At 43.3% G+C, this 23,245-nt stretch overlaps 1 protein-coding gene across 3 annotated transcripts; it reads right to left on the bottom strand.

The window, feature by feature from the left end:
* Window positions 1-7,384: 7,384 nt before the first annotated feature.
* On the bottom strand, window positions 7,385-9,770 carry Ripply1 (ripply transcriptional repressor 1). Of its 3 annotated transcripts, none has more exons than XM_060374876.1 (3): window positions 9,659-9,732; window positions 9,198-9,252; window positions 7,385-8,093 (listed from the first exon to the last, which is right to left on the bottom strand). In XM_060374876.1, exons 2-3 carry the CDS (start codon window positions 9,212-9,214, stop codon window positions 7,838-7,840), a joined length of 273 nt encoding a protein of 90 aa, XP_060230859.1. In that variant the 5' UTR covers window positions 9,215-9,252; window positions 9,659-9,732; the 3' UTR covers window positions 7,385-7,837. The 3 variants fall into 3 exon arrangements, 2 of the variants coding, with proteins under 2 accessions (XP_060230859.1, XP_060230858.1); XR_009588392.1 differs by lacking the exon at window positions 7,385-8,093 and adding an exon at window positions 8,533-8,598 and having other exon boundaries at window positions 9,659-9,733; XM_060374875.1 differs by lacking the exon at window positions 9,198-9,252 and having other exon boundaries at window positions 9,659-9,770.
* Window positions 9,771-23,245: the final 13,475 nt, after the last annotated feature.

The raw sequence follows: 23,245 nt of genomic DNA on the forward strand, positions 1-23,245 counted from the left end.
GGCTGGCTGATTGGGTATGATGACTCAGTAGATAAAATACTTGCTGTGTAAATTTGATGACTTAAGTTTGCTATCCACAGTGGAAGGGATAATTGACTCTGAAAAGGGGTCCTCTGACCTCCACATGAGCACCGTGGTATGCTTATACCTACACACACACACAGGAACACACAACAACAATAATAAATATGAAAACAAACTCACTTGCAAATGAGATAGGTGTGTTTGTTCAGTTTTACCTAAAGAATTCAACCTTGTTGGAATACTTACTTGATCCTGAAGCCTGTAGAGCATCTTTCACATTTCCCAGAGATAGTCTGATATATTTTGATTTCAAAATTGTCAGTTCTGAGGATGCCACTTTACTTATTTATCTGGTAAGAGTATTAGTTTAGGGCCATTGCAGAAATTGTTGGGAATAGAGTAATTCCGAGCCAAAGTTCATTTGATGATTTAATGAAACTCTAGTCAGCAACCCCAGCAGCAAGTTTAGAAATCAAATATTCTCATGCAATCCAAAAAGATGCTGATGTGATACATGCTGAGAAATGACAGAAAGAAGCTGGTGAAAGTCCATGTTGGCTATAATCAAACCATGTTGATTTATAATCAAACGAGACTAGTTCTGTAACTGAGAACTCCTTCTGACTACAAGAAACACCACAATTCATAAAGGCAGCAGTCTTGGGTCCCGCCTACGGCGCTTCAGACAGCGTTCACAGGCACTGCATGGTGTGGTAGCATGTGCATTACAAAGTCTGCATGTAAGGCGTTTGCAGTGACGATGAGCAGTGATCCATATGAGCGCTGCACAGATCTCCTCAGATTCGGGGCTCCTCCCAGACCTTCCCCACCTGCCCACCCACACAACTTGATGTCTGTTCTCCTTTTTCTCTTTCTCTCTTTTCTCTCTCTCTCACTCTCTCAAAATCGTACAAATGAAAATCAGAACAGAAAATACAAAAAAAATTGTCAAAACAAAAAATTCACACACAGAAACACACGCACACACACAATCAGACCTGCCGTGGTATGTGGTTGATATACCCAGTGACCCAGTTGTAGAAAACTGATTTGGGGAATTACTTTTTTATAGATGCATTCAGAACACACAGTTTAAGAAGCAATGCCTTACATGATTGTTGACAGTGAATCCTTTGGGACAAGACAGAAGGTATGGGGCAACCAGAGACATAATAGAAAAGAAGGAAAACAGGTGAGGAGGTGAGTGGAAGCCGGAGATGTGACTAGCAGGCATCTGTCAAAAAGGTTAGCCTGGTTTGGTGACATGTGCCTGTAATGCCAACACATGGAAGAAGAAAGCAGGATGATCAGAAGTTTAAGATCACGTTAAGTTGCTATATAGTGAGTTCAAGGCCAGCCTGAGCCACCTGAGATTGTCTACAAATGTATGTAATAAGCATATTTGTGGACATATATAAAATGTTACATATCTGAAAGGAGGGAAGGGGGAAGGGAACCTAAGCCTTAAGCATTAATGTTTGGGCTAGAGAGATGGCTCAGAAGTTAAGAGCATTGGCTGTTCTTCTAAAGGCCCCAACTTCAATTCTTGGCAACCACATGGTAGCTCATAAACATCTATAATGAGAGCTGGTGCACTCTTCTGGCATGCAGGGCAAACACTGTATAAATAATAAACAAATTTCTGAAAAAATTAATGTTCTAGAGAAGTCTTAGCTATAGAAAAGTATTTGAATTGAGATTGAGTTTAATTTTATAGCCCGTCCCCATAACAACCAACCTTAAAAAATTGCTGCCCAGGTTTGGTGTTGGCTGCTTGTAGTCTCAGCTGTTTAAGTGTCTGGGATGGTAGGATAGCTTAAACTCAGAAGATGAAGTCCAGCAAGACCCATGGGACTAAAACAAAGTGGAAGGAGGTGACTTATTTTTGTATGTTTTGTTAAAGTGTGATAGGTGAAGCATTTTTGGTATCAAATCACTTAGTAATCATTTTAAGTTGTACTGGATCTATGGACAATTTTGAATTCTTTTTTTTTTTTTTTTTTTGAGATAGGGTTTCTGTGTAGCCTTGGCTGTCCTGAACTCGCTTTGTAGATCAGGCTGGCCTCGAACTCAGAGAGATCCGCCTGCCTCTGCCTCACTGAGTGCTGGGATCACAGGTTTTATGCCACCATGCCCTGCTGAAAAGCTTTTATAACATGCCTATAAGGCTATAATTTTATGTTGTTTTTAACCAGTTGCCCTACTGAACCATTGAAAATGGTTATTTAAATATTCATGGTTCGGTCCTAGTCTCATGTGGCAAGCTCTTAATATTTTATGTGTAGCTTTTATCCACCACCACCCCCCCATGGAGAAAAAGCAGCTATTTTATGGTGATATTTTCCCCTTTTATGTTATTTTCTTCTGCTTTCACGTATACTTTCTTTGAACAAGATTTTGAATGTGTTTCTTAGAATTTTTACTGTGACAGACAAACCTGTAACCGCTTTTTTCATTCAGTCAGAAAACACATGCAGATTGTCACGGTAATCATAGTAAGAGCAAGCTAGAACCGCAAAGCTGCAAGTTTAGGGCTCAGCCAGGAGAGGGTGCTGTGTCTCTTTCTGGTAATGGATACCAGTTAAATCCGGAGCTTGGGGCCGGCTGTTCACACCTTGTGATTCCAGTTCTAGGGTTGACTCTCAGTCTTTTACAATCCACACTTCCCCTCAGGCTTCAGGTATCACCAACGACAGGCACAGGCGACAGTTTACATACTTTTCCCCTGTAGTGTGTAGGAGGCAGCTTGCCTGCAGGACTCTTAGGGGTTTCCCTGGAGGAATGGAGAGAGGACGCCAGTAGTGACAAGTCAGGCTCTGTAGTCACACTGTCACAGGTCTCCAGCTGTCTCACTGCGTGACTATCAGCCAGGCCAGTCCACTTCTCTGAGTCAAACACATGTGTACAGGAGGACGACGTCGCCCACCCTGCTGGGTTTTGGTGGGGCTCTTTCTGAGCAGAGAGTGAAGGGTGCTTGTTTCTCTGTGTCCAGCACCAGATCCCAAAAGTCCCTTCTTCTGTGATTCCTCTCAGCGGCCTTTAGCTTTTCTGGCTACTGGCCCAGAGTTCTTCACATCCTCTGACTCACTTCCCTCCAGGCAGAACTTAAACTTTGTGTTCTTGGCCCTACCACAGGACTGAACCTTTGCCAAGGCCTGTTCATTTCACCTCCTGGAGGCACAGGGCTTCAGACCTGAGGGCCCCAAACCCTACGTCTACCACTTGCCATCACTGTAACCACGAGCAAACGCTGTCGTTCCTCAAAGCTTTGCTTAGCTACTTAGTATATATGTAAACGTGAACACATTCCTCATTATCTATGAACTGCCATTTCCTCATCTAGAAAATAAGGGTGATAATGATTGTTATACTTGGGGTGTGTTGTAAGGGTTAAATGAGGCGATTTATATGAAGAACTCGGTACTTAACAAGTGTCCAGGTTATTGGCTTTTCGAGAAGACCACTGTAAGCCTTCACTTCCCTAACCACCCATCCCTCAGAGTTGTTGAGTCTCAAGGCCTGTTGCTTTGTAACGCTTCAAGAACTGTCTGTAGTTCTGCCATGCCCCTCAGTCACTCTACCACCTGTGTGCTTCCAGATGCAAAGACTTTATCTTGTCCAGTTCAGTGGCATCACCAACCACTCACACACCCTCAACTGACCTCTGCAGTTAGACTAGGTTTTTTGTCCCTTCTCCTCCCCAGGCTCTGGTAGTCAAAATTTGGGCCAAGGCTGGAAAGATGGCTCAGTTGTTAAGAGCACTGGCTACTCCACTAAAGGACTCAGGTTTGATTCCCTGCACACAGGCACATGGTGACTCACAACTGTCTGTGATTCCAGATCCAGGGGCTCTATGGATCTTCTGACCTCCTCAGGCAATGCATTCCCATGGTGCATTGATAATAATGGCAAGTAAAAATCCTTCAATTAATTTTTAAAATTGTTGGAGCTTAAATTGTTGGGAGGAACATAAGACAAAATGTCAGTCCAGTAAACAGCATGTGAACAATAACAGGGGAGGGAAGGAGACTGAGAAGCGCTCCCTGGAGTAAGGAATTACCACTCCAAGGGTTTTAGGGTCTTTAAACCTATGAGGATTTCTTATTTTAAAATTTCTCAATATAAATTTTGATCATATTCTTTCCCATCTCCCAAATTCTCCCATATCTTTCCAACCTCCCTATCTATTTTTTTTTTCCCACAACTCTCGATCCATTTTTTTCAGGGCAGAGTTTTTCTGTGTAGCCTTTGGCTGTCTTAGACTCACTTTGTAGACAAGGCTGGCTTCAAACTCTGCCTGCCTCTGCCTCCCTGGGTGCTGGGATTTAAAGGCTTTTGACACCATTTCCTGCTCCCGTTCATTTTTTAAAAACATGGTAACCTTACTTAACGTTTTGATCTCTTTGGGCCCTGGCACTGGTTGTATCAGTGTCCATATTTCAAGGCTCAGCTCAAATACAGTCTCACCTTCAGTGAGGGTTATTACCACATAGGGTAATAACCCTATGATCCATGTTGGGGTGATAGTGAACGGAGCACTAGGGTGGGACAAATAGGAGGAACTAGAAATCCTCTGGGTTTTGTGCAGATTTTTTTTCTCCCAAATCTATGCTGTGGCACTGTAGTTGTTATAAGGTAAAGCCTCACTGGCTCTGCCTAGTTAGAACAGAAAATTCCAGTCACTAAGCAACCGTGCAAGAGGAAGGACTGGACGCCATTTCAGGACACAAGAATGGGAGGAACATAAGACAAAATGTCAGTCCAGTAAACAGCATGTGAACAATAACAGGGGAGGGAAGGAGACTGAGAAGCGCTCCCTGGAGTAAGGAATTATCACTCCAAGGGTTTTAGGGTCTTTAAACCTATGAGGATTTATAGTTTCATAATTCTATGCTATATAATACTTTAAAACCAAGGATATTGGCATTCCAAGGATTTTAAATCCTTATAACCTATTGTAGAAGAAGAACTTGAGCAATTTATGAGCTATGAAATGCTAGGAGCTTAGGACTCAAAACAAAGATTTTAAACGGAACACTGGACATGTTAAAATACTAATTAATCCTCCTTCAGTTTGAAAGCATTTTTGATTTTTACCCTTGGGACAGCATTTCCAAATTGTCTTCCACACAGTCGGGGGATCATTGAAGGTGTTTCCAAAAGAAAACAAAGAGAGCTTTAGAGAGTACAGTACAGGATGGATTCTGCCCTCCTACCTACACCTCGAAGTTCAGTTTTTTGCTTCCCTGGGGCAGCTCCATTTTTCTCTGATTTACGCATTACACTTCTGCATTCAATTCAGAAGAAAAGGTTTCTTGTTAAAGAGTGTCGAGTTTTAAGACCTCTGTCCCAGGACAAATGAACCTCACATCTAAGGACCATTTAAATATATAGTGTCCAGCAAGCCACAGTTGGCCTTTTTTGTGTTTTAATTGTTTATAAACACTGAAAGCTTTTCTTTGAATGGTAAACCATCAAATGTTGACAAATATTAACCAAAAAAAGGCCTCAGATATACTCATTAGTTAAACAAATCAGACACGATCACCCTCAAGCCTGGAAGCCATTTCTTTTATCCAATCCATGATTCCTAGTACAAACGTCATCACCATGGCTACAGCTGTCTTGTGAGAAGTCACCCTGTGTGCCAGGGCCTGTGCTATTCTCTTTATTCTATCTCACTGAATCTGCACAGCCACACTGACAACAACTGTCACCAGTTTCCTCATGACACGAATAAAGAGACAGGAGCTCAGAGCACACAACATCTGTCTCCTGGGAGATTCCACTTCATGTACCAGAAGAAAAAGAACGGACTGAAGGAACTCTAGTGGTCAAAGTTCAGTTGCCTGATAGCCTTCATCCAAGACCAAGAGTCAGTTTGAACTGACAGATGGCACCAGTGAATGAGTTTGGTGGCCTTCCCCAGAATGTCCATCCCATTTAGAGAAGTCCCAGATAGGGCTCAGAACTAGAGCAACTCATCTTGGAAGGAAAGGAAAGAAAAAAGAGCCACCATTTTGCTTTTCAATAAGATGCAGTTAGCATTTCCCATCCTTGGTTAAAGAAAGCTTCCAGAAAGTGGGCAAGTGGATCACCAGTGCTTCTCTCAAGAGCTGCTCTGAGAACAGCTGAGGATTTTCCTGTGTGATTTTCCCAGCCCTCTTTTGTGCAGAGCACTAGACAAGGAAGCTGTGTGGGATGTCAAACACAAGCTCCTGCATAGGGAAGAGGGAGATGCTATCATAGACAAGACAGTGGGTGTGTGAGAGTACTCAACCTGGGCTCTGGAGCCTGGGGACGCCTACCCATAGAACAATAGTGTGAGACATGTCTATTGAGTGAATGAGAGTTCAAATGGCCTATAAGAGTGGAAAGCCATTGTAAGCAGTTTAAAGGCACAGAAGAGTTAGAACGTATGCCACATTCAAGGGCAAGCAAAGCAAATTTTGAGGGTAAAGAGATGAGTCTACAAAGACAGGCAGAAATCGATGGTTAGCAGCAGGTATACACCTGTAATCCCAGAGAGCTAAGGCAAGAGGATTGCTGTGAGTTTGTGTCCAGCTTTGGCTACACAGTGAAGAACAAAACAAGACAAAGACAGAAACACAAAAGCAGGTGATTAAAAAAGGCCAAACAGCACAGTAAAGACTTAAGTCATGAATATAGAGCATTGGATATCTGTATCCAAGCATGTGCTTTCCGAAGTAAAGAAGCCATAGTGCTTCATGGTAATCTGTGAACCAAATAAAGAACAAACCATAAGCCATAAGTCTAGTTGTTGGTGAGGCAAGACCATGACCTGATTTGGTGGCCGATGTGCAGACAGATTGTGAAACAACAAGCTAAAAGTAAGAAAAATCGTTGAAGAGTAAATGGGGCAGGGTTAACATAGCTCGAGCCATCTACAATAGATACTGAGGGAATCAAAGAGATACAACTGACAGGATTTATTGGGTGTTCAAGTGTGCCTCCTCATAGGAACAGCAGTCCCCAAAGATTAAATGAGAAAACACCTCTCTCCTTTACCCCAGTCATCATTCTCTACCCACAACTCCCAAGCTGCCCTGGCGGGGGTGGGGGGGGCTTTATCCTTCCTTTTCTAAGATGCCCTTAAAGTTTAATTAAACCTGATTTCACAACTGAACCAAGAAGACCTGGCCTGGAGAATCTGTCCCCATCATTACATTTTCAGAAGAGAAAATGCTGTCATCTGACCTCAGATAGAGCAATGGATCAGATTTGAGTTAATCTCTGACCCTCCGCCTATGGCTTCAAAACACGGGCAGAGTTCAGTTAAGAAATCAGCACAATTCCAAGAAAAAGGCAAACATACCATTTATTTTTTTCCCAATGAATTTAAGGCTAACACCCAGTCTGAATGAATGGTAGGCAAAGTGGGACGGAGGTCCCCAGAGAAACAAATTCTCAAGATGTCTCCTTCCTTTCCCTTTCCTTCCGTTCCCTTCCCTTTCCTTTTTTCTTGGATCTGGTGTTGGTGTCTTTAAAAACTGGGAAATCAAAGGTCCCTGTGTAGTGACTGCTCTCTTATACAAAGGCATCCCTGGCCTTGCTCTACTTCTTGAGGGCTTCACAAATCTGGTCTTCACAACAGGTTTTAGGAACCTCCTACTGTTGGCACAAGAACAGCCCAGACAAGAGCATACCAGAGGTCTAGACTGTCAGGCTGATCAGAAAAGCCAGGGTGAGCTAGACAGCCTGAGGACACTGGTTTGAGTCCAGAAAAACCATGCCTGGAGACTCTGTGCTAATCAATGCCTTTGGACACCTGCCAAGCATAACTGGGACTGCTTCAATTTGGACAGGTCAAGGGTGGGTTAGGATAATTAGCTGTGGCCTGGTGTGGTTCGGCCTCTGGTACCCTCACACACTTTTCTGGTCCTCTTTCATTGACCTCTTCATCTTCGTCGTCCTCCTTGTCTTTCTCATCCTCTTCACTGTCAGAATCCTCATATAAGTTGATGGTGGCCTGGACAGGGAAATTCTGTAGCAACATCTCCCCAGCACTGTACATGTAGTCTAAGGAGCGAGACTTGGGCCAGAAGAGCCTGTGGACAGAGAAGAAACAGGACACCTAACTTAGGCAACTTTCAAATGCAGTGACCAGTTAGGCCAATAAAGAAGCAAGTCACTAGCTACAGTAAAGGGCTGAGAGGAAAAGGAAAGGGGCTTTGTCACAGAACCTCTGCAATTGTTCCAAAATGGTTCCAGGAAGGAACATCACCTATGACCGGCCTAGAGCTGCAGTACAGGGTGGGTCACCATTAACCACTCCATCCTTCAGTCCTTCTTTTCCTACTAAGGAAACTTTCATTGGTGGGGGTCAAAGGATTTCTTCCTTAGAGTTCAGTGACAGAGAAGACCTCTGGGGAAAGTCACTTTGACCAACTAAGTCCTGTGGTCTCTTTCCTCCTGCATCATGGCCTTGTCATGAGCATACATAGTGCTTGTGACTGTCACATTTCAGACTTGAACACCAGAAGCTTACCTGACAGGGTGATGAAACTGGGAGTCAGTCCTGGTGGCCCCAGCAGCTGTTACCCCACCAGCAGCCTGTCCAAAGCAAAAGCTAGCATGTGGCTTAACTGCCTCTCCCATATCAAGGGTCAGAAACCTGCAGGTTCTGACAGTCTACAAAATATTTTAGGCTTCTCTTGGAATCCAGCCACCTCCCAGCCCTGCCCTAGAGCAAGGGGTCTGTCTTAGATCTGGTTAAAAAACAAGTAGAAAGGGTCATAGGGGTTGTTTTCCTTCCTGACCCTGTTTCAGTGCCTGTTTGGGAGCTATCCAGGGGACAGAGTTCTGTTAAAGGACAAAACATTAAGGTAAAAGTGTGAGAGAGCAATGGAGTAAGGTACCATGAGACCTGGATTCCAGCACCAGCTCTACCACACACTGGCTGTGAGTCCAGCCCAGATCCCTTACTCACTCTATGCTTTGATCTCCTAGTCTCATTTGTCATGGAAACCTTGTTCTTGCCTTCCTCCCAGAGTTGCTGTGGGGATGAAATATTAGCAGATTTTGCAAAATTCTGCCCCAGATTGGCAACTTTGGATTGGAGTTTGGGGATGTCTGAGAATGGTCAAGGGCATAAGTGTCTATGCAAATGTGATAGGAGGCCTCACCCTCACCCAGTCCACCAGATTTCTCACCTGCCTTGGTTGGTCATTTATGGAGGGCAGCCAGGGTCTCCAAAGACAAGCTCCTCTATGGTGAAGAGAAGGAATATGTTTGCAGAAGAAGAGATCTAAACACAGGCTTCCCCTGAACATAGAAGTGGCCTCTTCAAAGTTTGGCTCACAAGCCATCTGCTCCAGGACACCTTTTGTCTCCTGACCATGGAGCCAAGGCTATAACAGATACCCCCTCCTCTCTACTCTGACAATGTTATCATTGCTCTTATACCACTGTTTTGTGATCGTCTGCCTGAGTCCCCGTTAAGCTGAAAGATATGTATAGGCATATCTGAATTTTTAACCCCTAATACAATGCCTTGTGCAAAGGAGAGGCTTAAGCAAATGAATGTGAGATGTTTGAAAGAGAGAATGGCTGTTGTATAGGGAGTATCTTAATACCTACCTCTGACATCAAGTAGTAGAGAATGTAAACCTACCATGTTCCTAGCTGGAGAAAGGGTCCAGAGAGGTTCTGGGCCCATTGCTTCTCCTCTAGACTTCCAGAGACAAGGAAAAGCAAATAGGTAACTTGTAGCATGGTCAGGTCAGAGTAAGCACCCCAACCAAAGGCCTCTTTAGACTTTGGCCCTTTCACTCTATGTCACCTGCCACCATCTAGGGCCCATAGTCCAGGTTGCGTTAAGCCTAATTTCCACAGCAGCCTCTCCTGTTCCCCCAGTGACCAGCCCATGAGCGTTAGGCTTTCAGCGTTGGCAATGTTCACAGTCTCTCTGCCCCCTCCTATCACCTGGAGTGATGAATGAGGTGAACTATTCCAAAAGCCAAAGGTAGAGAGAGAGGACTGTGGCTCTTTGCTGTCTGTCTCCTTCAAAGAGAACAGGGACACTACCATAGAGACCATCTCACCTTCTCCTACCCCCATCTCCCTAAGCCTGAGTTCAGGCTGTGAAATGCCAAATTCCACTTACCTTTCACTACCAGAAGCTTCTTGTTCATTGATTTGTTCTAGGGCAGGGGCTTGGGCAGGGGCTGGGAGAGGGGGAGCAGCAGCAAGGGCATCAGGGGTGGCCAAGGCATCAGGGACAGCGGGGTCCATCATTGGGACACCAAGCCAGACAGGCTGTAGGCTCTTTCAGTTCTCAGAATCCTCAGCACTCCTTTGGCTTTTCCCCTAGAGACCCCTTTATAAGCCCTGCCTTGACTCATCAATTATTCAGGCAGTGCCTGGGTGGGAGATGTGGGATGGTGGTGCAGAATGAAGGAGGGGGCTGCCAGAGAAAGAGTTCTGTTTTGGGGTGTGAAATCTATCCCAGTTGAATAAACAAGGTCTGGGTGGAGGTGAAAGGTTTGCTATAGCTCTAAGTCAGAAAGGAAAACAAAGAAGGGGCAGATTTCAGACCATTTGTGTGAATTCCCCAGGCTGTATCAGGGCCCAAGCTGGGAAGGAGGGGCTCTCATTAGCATCCAAAGGCACCCAGGCTTGTCTGGACAGAGGGCTGGACACATGGGCCTTTACCGAAGCTGGTTCCCAGTGAGAAAAAGAAGGTTGCCAGCTCTAAAAAGAGTGAGGGACACTCTATTTCAGCTCAAATCCCAAGTAGATTTGTCGGGTAGACCTGATACAGGGCCACTGCCATAAAACATGTCACATGGCTTAAGATAAAGATGGGTTTTGGGTGGAGCAGGTCCAGTCTCCTGCAGGGTAAACATCAAACCATCTTTCAGCCCCTGATGCCCCTCCCTTGACTGCTCAGTTGACTTGCAAAAGTGCCTAAAGTCCCCTCTGGCCTCAGCAGAAAGTAGTATGGGGTGGGAGGGGCCCAGGAAGTTTGCAGAGCAGATTCCAAATGGCACAGCTCAGCTTCTAGTTTAAGAGTCCAGGTGCTGGGAGGGTTCTGCCCAGCACTGGGTGGCCAAAGGACCATCCCAGGCCTCAAGTCCTCTCATGTGAGATGAGGGTGCTAGCTCAGTGATCCCCAAGACCCTGCCAGCCTGAACACTCTGGGACAAGAGCTAGGTAATGGGTACTGACCCTGGAGGGCCTAAAGGTTTGAGCAGAGTCCTTGGCATCAGCCAGCTTTTGAGCCTTTGCCAAAACGCTTCCAGTTACAACAACTGGCAGGCACTTCATGCTTAGAGGTTTCAAAAATATTCCTCCTGACCTCAGTGGCCAGCACCTGCCCAGATTTAGTGTGTTGGATATTCATCACAGCCTGGTTTGTAATGTTCAAAAATTAGAAACAACCTCAGTATCCAATAATAGAAAACTCATTAGATTTATTAATTGTGGCCAATCTTATAATCACATACTGAGCAGACAGTCAAAATCATGTTATCAATGCAAAAAAAATTGTGAACACTAGATGCTAAAAAGTATGACTTTGATTCAGGGCCTCCCTATCTGGCCCCTACCTCCCTACTTCATTCAGATCCGTACAGCAAAGGAAAAAAAAATACATTAAATACAGAACTAAGAATATGGCTCAGTAGTAGAGCAAGTGCATAGCAGGGTTTTGACATCCCCCCCCCCCAGTACTCTAAAACAAAATGAAAAATAAAACAACTTCATATTAAAATTTCCTGGTGGAAGAATGCTTAAACATCTCATGTATTCAAGAGTGAAAAACATGTTTCTAAAATGTCACTTAGGTCAATCTCATTTTGATAAGGAAGCAGTGTGGAATGTACAGTCCATCTCTCTGAGCCTCAAATTCCTGTAGATAAAAATGCCAAGGCCCATCTCATAGGCCCAGAGTAAGAAGAAATAAAATACTGTAAAATAAAATACTGGTTCTTTGGTCTCTCACATCCTTGGGTATTCTCTACATATTGGCCTAGGTTTGCTTTACCTCACCTGGCTTCCATCCTGCTCAGTCACAGGCAGCAACAACTGATGATTGGCGAAAAGGATCAGGTACCCATGATTTGTTTTTCTAGTTTTGGTCTGACCTCCAACACCATATAGCTTCTCTCTCACTCCCCTTAGTATTATGACTATGGTGTGCTCTGAATGCCTCTCTTACCTTTTTTTTTTTCCCACGTGTTAGCCACTTTAATACAAAATGTGATCAACATTCAAATACAAGAGTTTAGAAAGGCATAAAAACCCAATGTTTCCATTTTATTACAAGTTTCAAAATCTGGGATCATTTCTTGAAGCATATGCTAATCAAGCCAGGGTTAACTTTTTAACAACCGAACTTTAAAACACCGAGCAACAGAGAGGTGTGCCAAGTCACAAACTTAACACTGACGGCCGAGGGGCTGCACCTGCAGGGCTGAAGGAAATGCTGCCTCCCGAAAGGGCAGAGACAACATAGTTCTGCTTCTAAGAAGCTGCATAGATACAGAAAGCGCTTGAGCCTCTACCAAACATGTGGTTACAACAGGTTAAAGGACCCTGGGAGAGGTGCAGCTGCCTCAGAGCACAGGCCGACAGTCTGGCTGTCGGGCGGGTGAGCCTCCAAGCGCTTCAGTTACCAGAAAGCAAGCGGCTGCCTCTGCAGGAGTCTGACAAGGGGGCTATCCTCAGGGGTCCGGAATGCTTCCAAAGAAACCAGACAGACCCCATCCTTGCCTTTCACATCCTTCCCACCCAACAGTTCTCCATGCACAGTGGCAGGACCCCACAAGTCCCTCCTCTGACCAGCACCCTGCAGACACACACGGCTTGAACTGACTTCTGAAATGATGGAGATTAAAGTGTTAGGAGAGAACTCTGCCACAGGGGCTGTAGCCCCCCGAGGAAGACTTTTGTCACGAAGTGCAGTTGTGAGCTTAAGTGCAGCAACTTCCTATTTTAGCATGACACACCCACTTCCACCATCCCTTGTCATAAGCCTCCTGAGCAGGGCTGGGAGGGGCGCCCCCTACCGGAGGGATGCTCTGGAAGCCATCTTCAGTGCCCTCTACTGGACGCTAGAGAAACAGTGTTCCAACTACCTAGGTTTCACTACAAGTCCTTGCTTACCTCTGACACAGATGAAGAGCCACCTAAAGGCATGGATGCCCAACGTATTTACAAATCCTTTTATAAAAGGCAGAATATGCAACAGTGATACTAAAAGACCAGCTCTTACTTCTATAGGAAGGAGAAAGGTTAGTGCACACAGCTGTGAGCATCTTGTGACCGGAACTGGAGACAACTGTCCCTTTAGTCTGTTGTATTGACTGCCATTTTTCCAGGGAAAAAAAAAATCAAAAGAAATCACCTGCTTGTTTTTACTGCCTCCTCTGCCGCCATGGCGCCAGTGAAAAAGCTTGTGGCGAAGGGGGGCAAAAAAAAGAAGCAGGTTTTGAAGTTCACCCTTGACTGCACCCATCCTGTAGAAGATGGAATCATGGACGCTGCCAATTTTGAGCAGTTCCTCCAGGAGAGAATCAAGGTGAATGGGAAAGCTGGGAATCTTGGCGGAGGGGTTGTGACCATCGAATGGAGCAAGAGCAAGATCACTGTCACCTCTCTTACCTTTATAACAAGAAAAGTACCTCTCCTATGAGCTCCTTCATGAACCTACATGGACTCCGGGGAGCCTTCAACACACACTAGGGTATGCCTTCCCTCAGAGACCTCTCATCTGAAGTCCCCTCCCATGAAGAAATACTCCTCTTTCTCTTCAGTCTCCTCTGAAGTAAGCCTTTTTTATGTAGGTGTTCTGGCAATAGGGAATAACCCATGACTGAGGGATGCCTCCTCCCTCCCAGCACCTGGCACTGGGCTGCCTCCACAGCAGGCACTCCTCCTTTTGTGAGCAGAATAGTGTTTGACACAAGGTATTTGGTCTGACAGACAAACAGATCTACACTAGCAGAGCCATGGAGCACCAGAGTGAACTAGTAAACAGCTGAGCCCTGACAGGATGCTCTGCTGGCTCTTTAGCCATGTGATACAGAACAGGTAAGAGCTCGGGATGCAGATAGCCTTCGAGAGCAGCCTTCAGACACAATGTATACCAGGAGTAGGAAGTGCAAGTTCTTGGGAAAATGAATCTAGAAATTTTCTCCGCATTTCCTCTTATAGCCAGAACATTTTAAAAAATTGCTTCCCGCAGGGCATGATAGCACATGCCTGTAAATCCCAGCACTCAGCCAGCCAAGGTTACACAAAGAAACCCTGTCTCTAAAAACCAAAAGAAATAAAATGAAACAAAATTGCTTCCCATCCCTACTAGCCGTGGCTAAGACCAGCAGCCCTAAAGGTGTGGTCCAAAGCAAAAGGGGGCCCCTAAGATTCTCAAGGTTTAATGGACTTTTGTAATGCTGAGCCACAACTTGCCTTTTTCTGTCAAGAGCAATAACAATGGGGGGGGGGAGAGGGCAATAAAAATGCCATTGCTAATGCCCTTATTCCTGATAGAGGATATGCCATTTCGGAACATCTTGACAAAGTGATTCAAATTACTGCATTGCAGCCAGGTGTGATAGTCACATGCCTCGAAACCCACCACTTTAGTAGGCTGAAGAAGGATTGTGAACTGAAGCTAGCCTCATCTCTTCAAACAAACATAAAAAATGAGCTTCAGGGCTCCATGGCAAGACCCTGTCTCTAAAAACAAAAGTATAATGGGGTTACAGAGACAGCCCAGTGGGTAAAGGTATTTTTGTCACATGCCTGGTAACCTGACTTAGACATCTTGATCTCTCACACATGTGGAAGTGAAGGAAAAATAAAGAGACTTTTACAAGATTGTCTTCTGGCCTCAATGCATGCACCATTGCACGTATACATGTACATCCCTTCACATAATAATAATAATAATAATAATAATAATAATAATAATAATAATAATAAATGATTTTAACTTAGGTTTTCTTCTATACCAAACAATTAAGTGTATCTTTTAAATACTGTGTGTGTCTAAACAGGAAGTGGCCATTTCCACCTCACCCTGAAGTATGGTGAATGTCATGAGCAAAAGCATTTGTGAGACTACCTGAAAGCCAACCTGGCAAACAACTCCTCCTCCTCCTCCTCCTCCTCCTCCTCCTCCTCCTCCTCCTCCTCCTCCTCCTCCTCCTCCTCTTCTTCTTCTTCTTCTTCTTCTTCTTCTTCTTCTTCGTTAGAACTATCCAACCTTTCCTGGAACATTTGCTTTATTTGAAATCAATAGACAGGCTGTGGTTATTCAAAGTTGTATATTTGGCTAGCATTCTGTTCAAATTCAACAAAGTGATCTTGTCACCATAAGGAAAATAATTGATAGTATTTGCTGTCAATCATTAATTTTAAGCCTTTAAGTTTTCACCTGAAAACCTCTATCTCACACTGTGAGCTTGAGAATTTCCTTATACCCTTAAAGACCTTTATGATAAGATTAGTAATAACATTAAGTGAACATGAATTATTCACATCACATAGTCAAGAATGAGTCAACAATCAGAAGATCTCTATAACCAAGAGACCTGATATTTTTCTAATGACTAATGTATGATGTTCTAAAAACCATGCATAGATAATTGATCTATTCAAAGTACAAGATAAACCAATGGATTTTAATGTAACAGAGTACAAAAGGTTCCTTGATAGGATTTTAGTTTCAACATTGCAAATAAATGTTAAGAAACTACCATTTGCTAAGTTCAGTTAGCACATGATAAGTTCACTTATCATAAAGAATCACACACAATTTGTTTTCTATTGCTGCCATAATAAGTTACAACAAACTTAACAACTTGATACAGCATCATTATCTCATAGTGACGTAGGTCAGAAGTCCAGATGGGTTTGTCTATGTTCTTTGCTTAGGGTCTTACAAAGCTGAAGTCATATTATCAGCTGGGCTGGGCTCTTATCAGGAGGATCTGAGAAAAACATTCCCTTCCAAGGTTGTTATCAGAATCTGCTTTATTATGAGTGTGGTTTGAGGTCCTCATGGCCAGTGTCCCTGTGGCCTCACTGGCTGTTACACAAAGACAGTTCTTTGTACCTAAAGCCTACCCACATTTCTTCTCCTGTAGCCCCTGGGGTTTGAAACCATCAGTGACACATCAAAAACTTCTCACTTTCAAATGTCTCTTACTTCCTTGTCTGCCTCTGGAAAACTTCGGTAATATGAGCTTATGATTAAATTAGGCCTACCTGCATAATTTCCATTTGTCCTATAGCTAAAAAAATGGCAACAGTGTCTCATTATAAATATCTATTCTCAAAGGTAGGGAACTTACCTGTAGTTAAGAGTCATTGGCAGGTCAGTCCTAGAATTGTTCCTGGAAGGGTTTAAAATGCTTCTCTTGGTCCACTACCTATCCCTGTGAGGCTAGATTTTCAATATCTACTCTAGCCCCAAATAACATACAATAACAGTTTGAGTGTAAAAGCCAAGCTGAGAATCTAGCTACCATTCATCCAGCCAATTAAAAAATGTAATATAGTGTAATCGTATGCTTTTCTGTCTTGGAAAACAAAAATATTTTTCATGAATGTATGTTGTTCATCATGCAATACATTATGATATGCAAAGACACATATATCTCACTCTTTTGGCTCTGCAGCTCTATGAGTTATTGTTTTGAGACGGGCTCTCAAGGAAACCCAGGCTGGCTCTGAACTTAGTATGTTACTGAAAATCCTCCTGCTTCTAGCTCCGGAGAGTTAGGATTACGTGCATATAGCACCATGCTTGGATCCACAAATGCATAGAGATTTTGCAGCAACAGCTAGAGATCCAATGACCCAATGAACTTCCTATACAAACCGTTTCTTTCGACTCTTTCCCCATCCCTGCCCCATACAACCAACAATCTCTTCTTCATCCCTATAATCTGGTCATTCTGAGAAGGCTGTAGAAATGGATTGTACTATAAGCAGCCTTTGGAATCTGGCTTCTTTGACTGAGAAAAATACACTTTAGCTTCATTCATGAAGTTGTGTGGATAAGAATTAGCTACTGGGATGAGCTACCTTTCAGCTAACCTGTCTTCGAATTCATCTGCATTAAGCTTTAGTGAAACATGGTCCTCCAGATATGGATCATCTGACAGCTGAGGAACATTGACTTGGCCTTTCATGATGGCCTTTCACTTGTTCCTTGTTCTACAATTTGACGAAGACAGATGTGATGACCTTGCCAATGGGAACACTAACCACTGTGCCCTGGAACTTCCCAAAAGCACCTTGCATACCTGTCTGGAGTCTGTTGGCTCCAGCACTGGACAACCAACATCTTGTGGATAAAATTCCCTGGGGAAGACGGATTCTCTTTCTCTAAGCAGTCTTTAATTGGGTATAGGGGTAGGACCTTGTGAGACTTCCATCTAGCTTCTACTTCCAGTGCACTACAGCTGCCTACTCTGCACCTCTCATCTTTGTATCCATGTCATCAAAAGCCATTGTTCTCTCTTTTCTTGCAGAGGTATCTGTAGTCCTTTCCATTGCACCTTCCAAAAGTCTTCGCCATCTGTCCTTCCATTAGAAAATCTTCTTACATTCCCTGACTCTCCCAGAGTCCTCACACCCTTGATATATTTACCATTTCTTTTCTTTTGCCTTCGCAGTTTAATTTTATCTTTACTATGGAGAACTTACCGTATGAACACGATAAGTAAAAACTACACTCTCTGGGCATGTCTGAACCAGTGGAGGAAGAAGCAGCCACTAGAGCTCAGGAGGATGGGGTGGGGCAGGGAGCGGGTGGGGGGATAATGAAGTTCTTGTTTGGCAGAGAGGAAGGATAGCCAGCAAAGGGACAGCAGGCATCAGGTAAGCAATGCCCAAACTGAGAACCTGATACATTTTCTAGACAAAGCAGAAGGCGTTTCAGACCAAATGAATCTGGATTGTAAAGACCTTCAGCTGAAGGACTACATGGCAGGATTGAGAAGCTGAAAGGAAGCCAGAGGGGCATGTCTTGAGGGAGAGAAAAACCAGTGTGGAGCACTGCTAGATCATGTGATGATACTGCATGCCAAAGACAGGTGCAGGGGGAAAGTGGAAAGCTGGAGCTTTGTCTATGCAGAAGACACTAGCAATAAGGTAGGAGCGGAAACCAGTTGGAGGAATGAAAAGGCCATATACTTGGGAGGTAGAATCAGAAGAAGAACGTGCAGATGAGATGAGCAGAAAAATCAAATCAAAGCTAACTAACTTTGAGATTTCCAGCTTAAGGAACTAGCATTTTCAAATGCAGAGTCATGAGGGAGGATTGGTTTTAGTTCAAAGAAGAATTAAATGCATAATTTCGGGCCAGTCGTGGTTGTGCTTGCCTGTAATCCCACCACTTGGGAAGCTTGAGGCAATGAGCGGTGATTTAGAGGTCTATCTGGGCTACATATTAAGATCCTGTCTCAACAAAAAGAGATATGATTTGGAGCACAGTGAGCCACTAAAACAATGCCAGTGCAGAGAGGTCTAAAGCTCAGAAAAATCTGAACTGACAATGATGTTTTGGAAGCCATCCAATTATACAGGGTAATTGAAACCACTGAAGACACAGGAGACTTCCAGGAGTGGGAATGCAGAATGAGAAGAAAAAGCTTGAGCCAAGCTCCAGAGAAACACCCAAATTTTATAAATAAATTTGGATGATTTATTAAAACATTATAACTTTGTGCACGTATGTAATTGCATTCCAATTATTTCCTCTCCCCTCTCTTATTTCCTTCCCACTCTTGCTAGAAATGCCTATTTTTTAAAACAAGTTTTGAGATACTTGAAAAGGAAGCTTGGGCCCTAAGTATGCTAGACAAGCACTTTACCACTTAGTTGTAACCCCTGCCCCTTGAAGTATTTGGAAATATCTTATGGGCACATGATCTGGAGCACAGTGTGATGCTTCAGTGCATGGGCACTGTGTGTAATGGTGAGATCGGGATTATTGACATAACTATCACCCCAAATAACTCTTCATTTATTTTATTTTATTTTATTTTATTTTATTTTATTTTATTTTATTTTATTTTATTTTTTCATATGTGTGGTTGATTTTCTGTGCACCACATATGTAGAGTGCCCTCAGAGGCCAGAAAGATTGGATCTCCTGTAACTGGAGTTACAGATGGTTTTGCAGAGTCACGCAGGTACTGAGAATCAAATGGAAATCCTCTAGAAGAGCAGCCAGTGCTCTTAATAGCTGAGCCATGTCTCCATCTCCAGCCCTACCTCAAACAATTCTCATTTCTTTGTATGGATAACATTCAAGATCTACTTCACTAGCTATTTTGAAGCATTCAACTAATTGTTGTTAACCAGAATTAACCTATGATGACATAGAACATTAGAAGTTATGCCTTATCCAATTATGCCAACATACCCATTAACCATTGGCTCACCATTACCCACATTCCATTTTCCTTCCTGGGTGATGGTAATCATTATTCTATTCTCTGATTTTATGAAACATTAATTCTTACTGTCCAATAGAGGAGAAAGAGCCAAAGAAAAAGGAGTTCAAAAGGTAAGGTGAAAAACCAGGAGAGTGTTGTGTCAGAAGCCAAGAGGGGTGTTTCATGGGGACAATTATTGAGGGTATTGAAAGCTATATGGAGGTAAAAGAAGCTAAGGCCTGAAAAGTAGTCATTGGAGTTGGTGACATGAAATCAATGATGATAACTATGTCTTGGTCAGGTAGCTATCTCTCGAATCTTTCCTCTGCCACAGACTCCTAAGTCTTCCCAGAGTCTCACCTCCTTAGTTGATGTTGCTTCTCCTTCTAGATTCCTTTGTTAATTTTGTTTCCTTCTCATTATTCTGTTTATTACTATTGTTTGAGACATGATCTCGTTCTGTAGTCCAGGTTAGTTTGAAACTCACCATGTACTTCAGGTTAGCCTTTAATCCACAGTAATCCTTTTCATCCTCTAACTGTATAAGGATAACAGGCACACACCATGGCCCAGCTTTATGCCATGCTATATACTGAACTTAGGGATTCCTGCATGTTGGGTGAACATTTTACTTCTTAAGCTACTCCTCAACTCTAGACTTCTCTTTCCATTGCACCATCTCTTTCCTCTTCTTCAAGACTTTGCTTTATCTAGACCACTTACATTTTTTTCCTCAAAGACTGCTCTCACCCATCTTCTCCTAATTACTTCTCAGAACTTTATTCTCCTCCCTTTGTTCTTATACTATTCATTCTTCTCCTTAACCAGATACTGCCCTTCTCCAGTCTGCTATTCTGCCCTCTTCATATTCTTTTCCATCCTCTACATAGGTAGGCTGGGTGGATCTCAGCAGGGGATCTTGGTGAAAGAATTGCTCAGACCTCTCCCAACCTCAAAACCCAGGACTTATACACTTTGGCATGGTGCCACTAGCATCTGTCAGTGCCAACCTATATGAGGCATTGTTAGAACTTAGTCCTTGAAAGGTTGCCAACATGGTAACCATTCGGCCTCATCTGTTCTGGCTCTTGTCCCTAAGATTCTGCCTTTTCTGTCACTGAGAGCTGATAAGCTGCCCCACCCCCACCCCAAGTCAAACATCTTGCCTTCAGCCAGCATTTTCTAAGTGTCAAAACACTTTCAGATTCATTAGTCCAGGCTTGAAGAGTCAGCTGTGGGGAGCCTGGAAAAAAAGAGAATGGAAAGATTTGCTCAAGGTCACAGAGCTGGTTAGAGGATTAACATGTTATCCTTCTTGCCCCTGAAGACTTACTTGCTTTCATGCTGAGTCCCGAGGCCTGAGTTCAGGCCTCAGTGAACTTAACTTTTCCCAGCCTACCAAGGCGGGGACAATCCTGAAGAGTCTCCCTGTAAGGGGTTCAGTGACCCATTCATACCTGCAAGGCAGGGATGGGCCATCTTGGGAAGGAGGATGAATTCTGATTTGCTTCACTGAATTCTCCCTAGGCAACAAATCTGTTTGCTTTGATATAACTTGAAAAAAATACCTAAAGTACGGAGATTCAGAGTCCAAGGACAGAGTTGGCCAGGTTTAGCACACTGCTCTGTTTCAGTTCAGTGACACCATGCATGGGAAAAACCTCAGCTCCAGGCCCAGCACCACCAATGCATAGAGGCCCCATCTGAGCATTTCTACTCAAGATTCTTTGGGAGTCACAGCATCTTTACCTGAAAATTTACTCAACTAGACAGCTAGATGACAGGTCTAACTCACCTTGAGTTGCTAGGTAATTTGTTCTTTCACTTTATTGGGCTTAAGTTTCTTCACTGGAAGCAGTGGCAGCCATCTTATTCTTGTAATTTATTGTATTGGCTTGTAAAGGTAAATAATATGTAATCAAGCAATTCTAGGCCTAAGAATTTGGTCAGGGTTATGTGGAATAATGAGATTTTTTTTTCTTTTTAGTAGTACAAAATGGGATATAATAAAATGTCTGCTTATGGTTAGCGAAATCATATTTACATGATGACATGCAATGAAGGTACTCTGTTTTTTAATTGACATGGGATCAGCTCCATGATACATGCTTTTGAAATGATAGGTTATAAAACTATAGCTATAGTGTGATTCAATTTTGTAAAATGTATTTTCTTTGATGCTTTCAAAATTTAGCAGTGATTATTGCTGGCCAGCAGTGTTATGGGAACCTTCATTTTCTTTCCTTTTTATTTTAATTTTATTTTCTGAATTCATTTCAACAGAATCAGATACGGTGATTCCTCTGTGTAAATTATGTACTTTGGAGCCAAAAGGATTGTTACAAGTTTTAGGCTGGGCATTGGGTATATTTGAGGCTAGCCTGGACTATATAAAGAGATTGTCACATTTTTTTTTCTTTTGAGCAAAAGTTTTTGTTTCACTTGGTGAGGAACTGTAATCATTACAATCTACAGAACTCTTGAGGGGGCTCAAATGGCAAAGTATATAGTACTTCTGTTATGCCAGATTAATGAGACCACAAAAGACCACCAGGAATCGAGTCTGTTGCAAAACTCACGAGGATCTTTTTATTACAAGCTAGCTTGAGCTCATACCCTCACAGCCAGAGCGGTTGAGAGCAGAGCACCTAGTTCTCAGGTTAGATGGGTTATGTAAAGAGTCTGGTTCCTCCCAGCAAGCCCAAAACAGGAGGATTCCTGCCTGGCAAGCATCTATTGGTTGAAACACAAAAGTGATGTTGCATTTTTAATTGATTGGCTGTCAGAAGGCCTCCAAACCATTAATGGTCTGGCTTCCCTTGTTTAGCTGTCCTAGGGGAGAGGGCTGGTTTCCTAGCAACTATATCTTTAGTGGGCAGGAAAAGAAAGCAGTAGAGCTGGTTCTTCCCTGCAGGTGGCTAGACATGTCTCCACCTGGCTGGCCTTCGTTCAGGCTTGTGCTTTAAACTTTAAACCAATACCCAAAATTATTTTGTCTCTCACTGCTATGTTTGGTTAGGGAAAAGAGGCCTATTATTACAGTAGCATCCTCAGTCTCACTGAGAAAGACCTGCTTTGAACCTACAAAGACGTAATCTGTAATCTCTCTTGGTAGGAAGATATTCTTTTTGTAGGAGGGATAGAGGGAATGAGGAAGAAAGGAAGGAAGAAAGAAAGGAGGGAGAGATGGGAGAGAGGGAGAGGCTAGGTCTCATTTAGCTCAACTGGTCTCAAACTTACTTTGAACTTCTGAAGCCCCTGCCTCCACCTTCTATGTGCTGGGGTTACAGGCATGGGTTACCACACCCAGTTTTATGGGTGCTAGGAATCAAACCAAGCTCTCTACCAGCTGAGCTACATTACCTAGCCCAGAGAGAATATATTTCAAAGAGAAATACTGCTCTTTCTCCTTTTGGCTATCAGAAATGATCACCCAGAAATAATTAAAATTTCCCCAGACGTCCCACGCTGGGAGAAGGGAAAAACTGAAGCCTGGTGGGTGAAAAGGGCAGAAGCCTTTATGAGACAGAGGAGGAACTTGCTTCCCAGGAAGAGATTTCACATGAGTTGCCAGACAGAGACAACAGGTAGTCAATGATAGACAAGACTGCACCTTGACCAGGCTTGCTCAATCATGCATATCTTCTACAGAAACCTAATCCTCATGTCAACACCCTGAAGATGCACTTGCAGGTTCCCTGAGTCCCTTTATTTCTTCCTCTTTCCAAAGTGGCCATATTAAATAACATCTCCTTTCTCTGCTTTTTGCTTCAATTCGTGTATTAGAGACAACAGTTAAGCCT

Source organism: Meriones unguiculatus, chromosome X, assembly GCF_030254825.1.
Source record: "Meriones unguiculatus strain TT.TT164.6M chromosome X, Bangor_MerUng_6.1, whole genome shotgun sequence".
NCBI classification, from domain to species: domain Eukaryota; kingdom Metazoa; phylum Chordata; class Mammalia; order Rodentia; family Muridae; genus Meriones; species Meriones unguiculatus.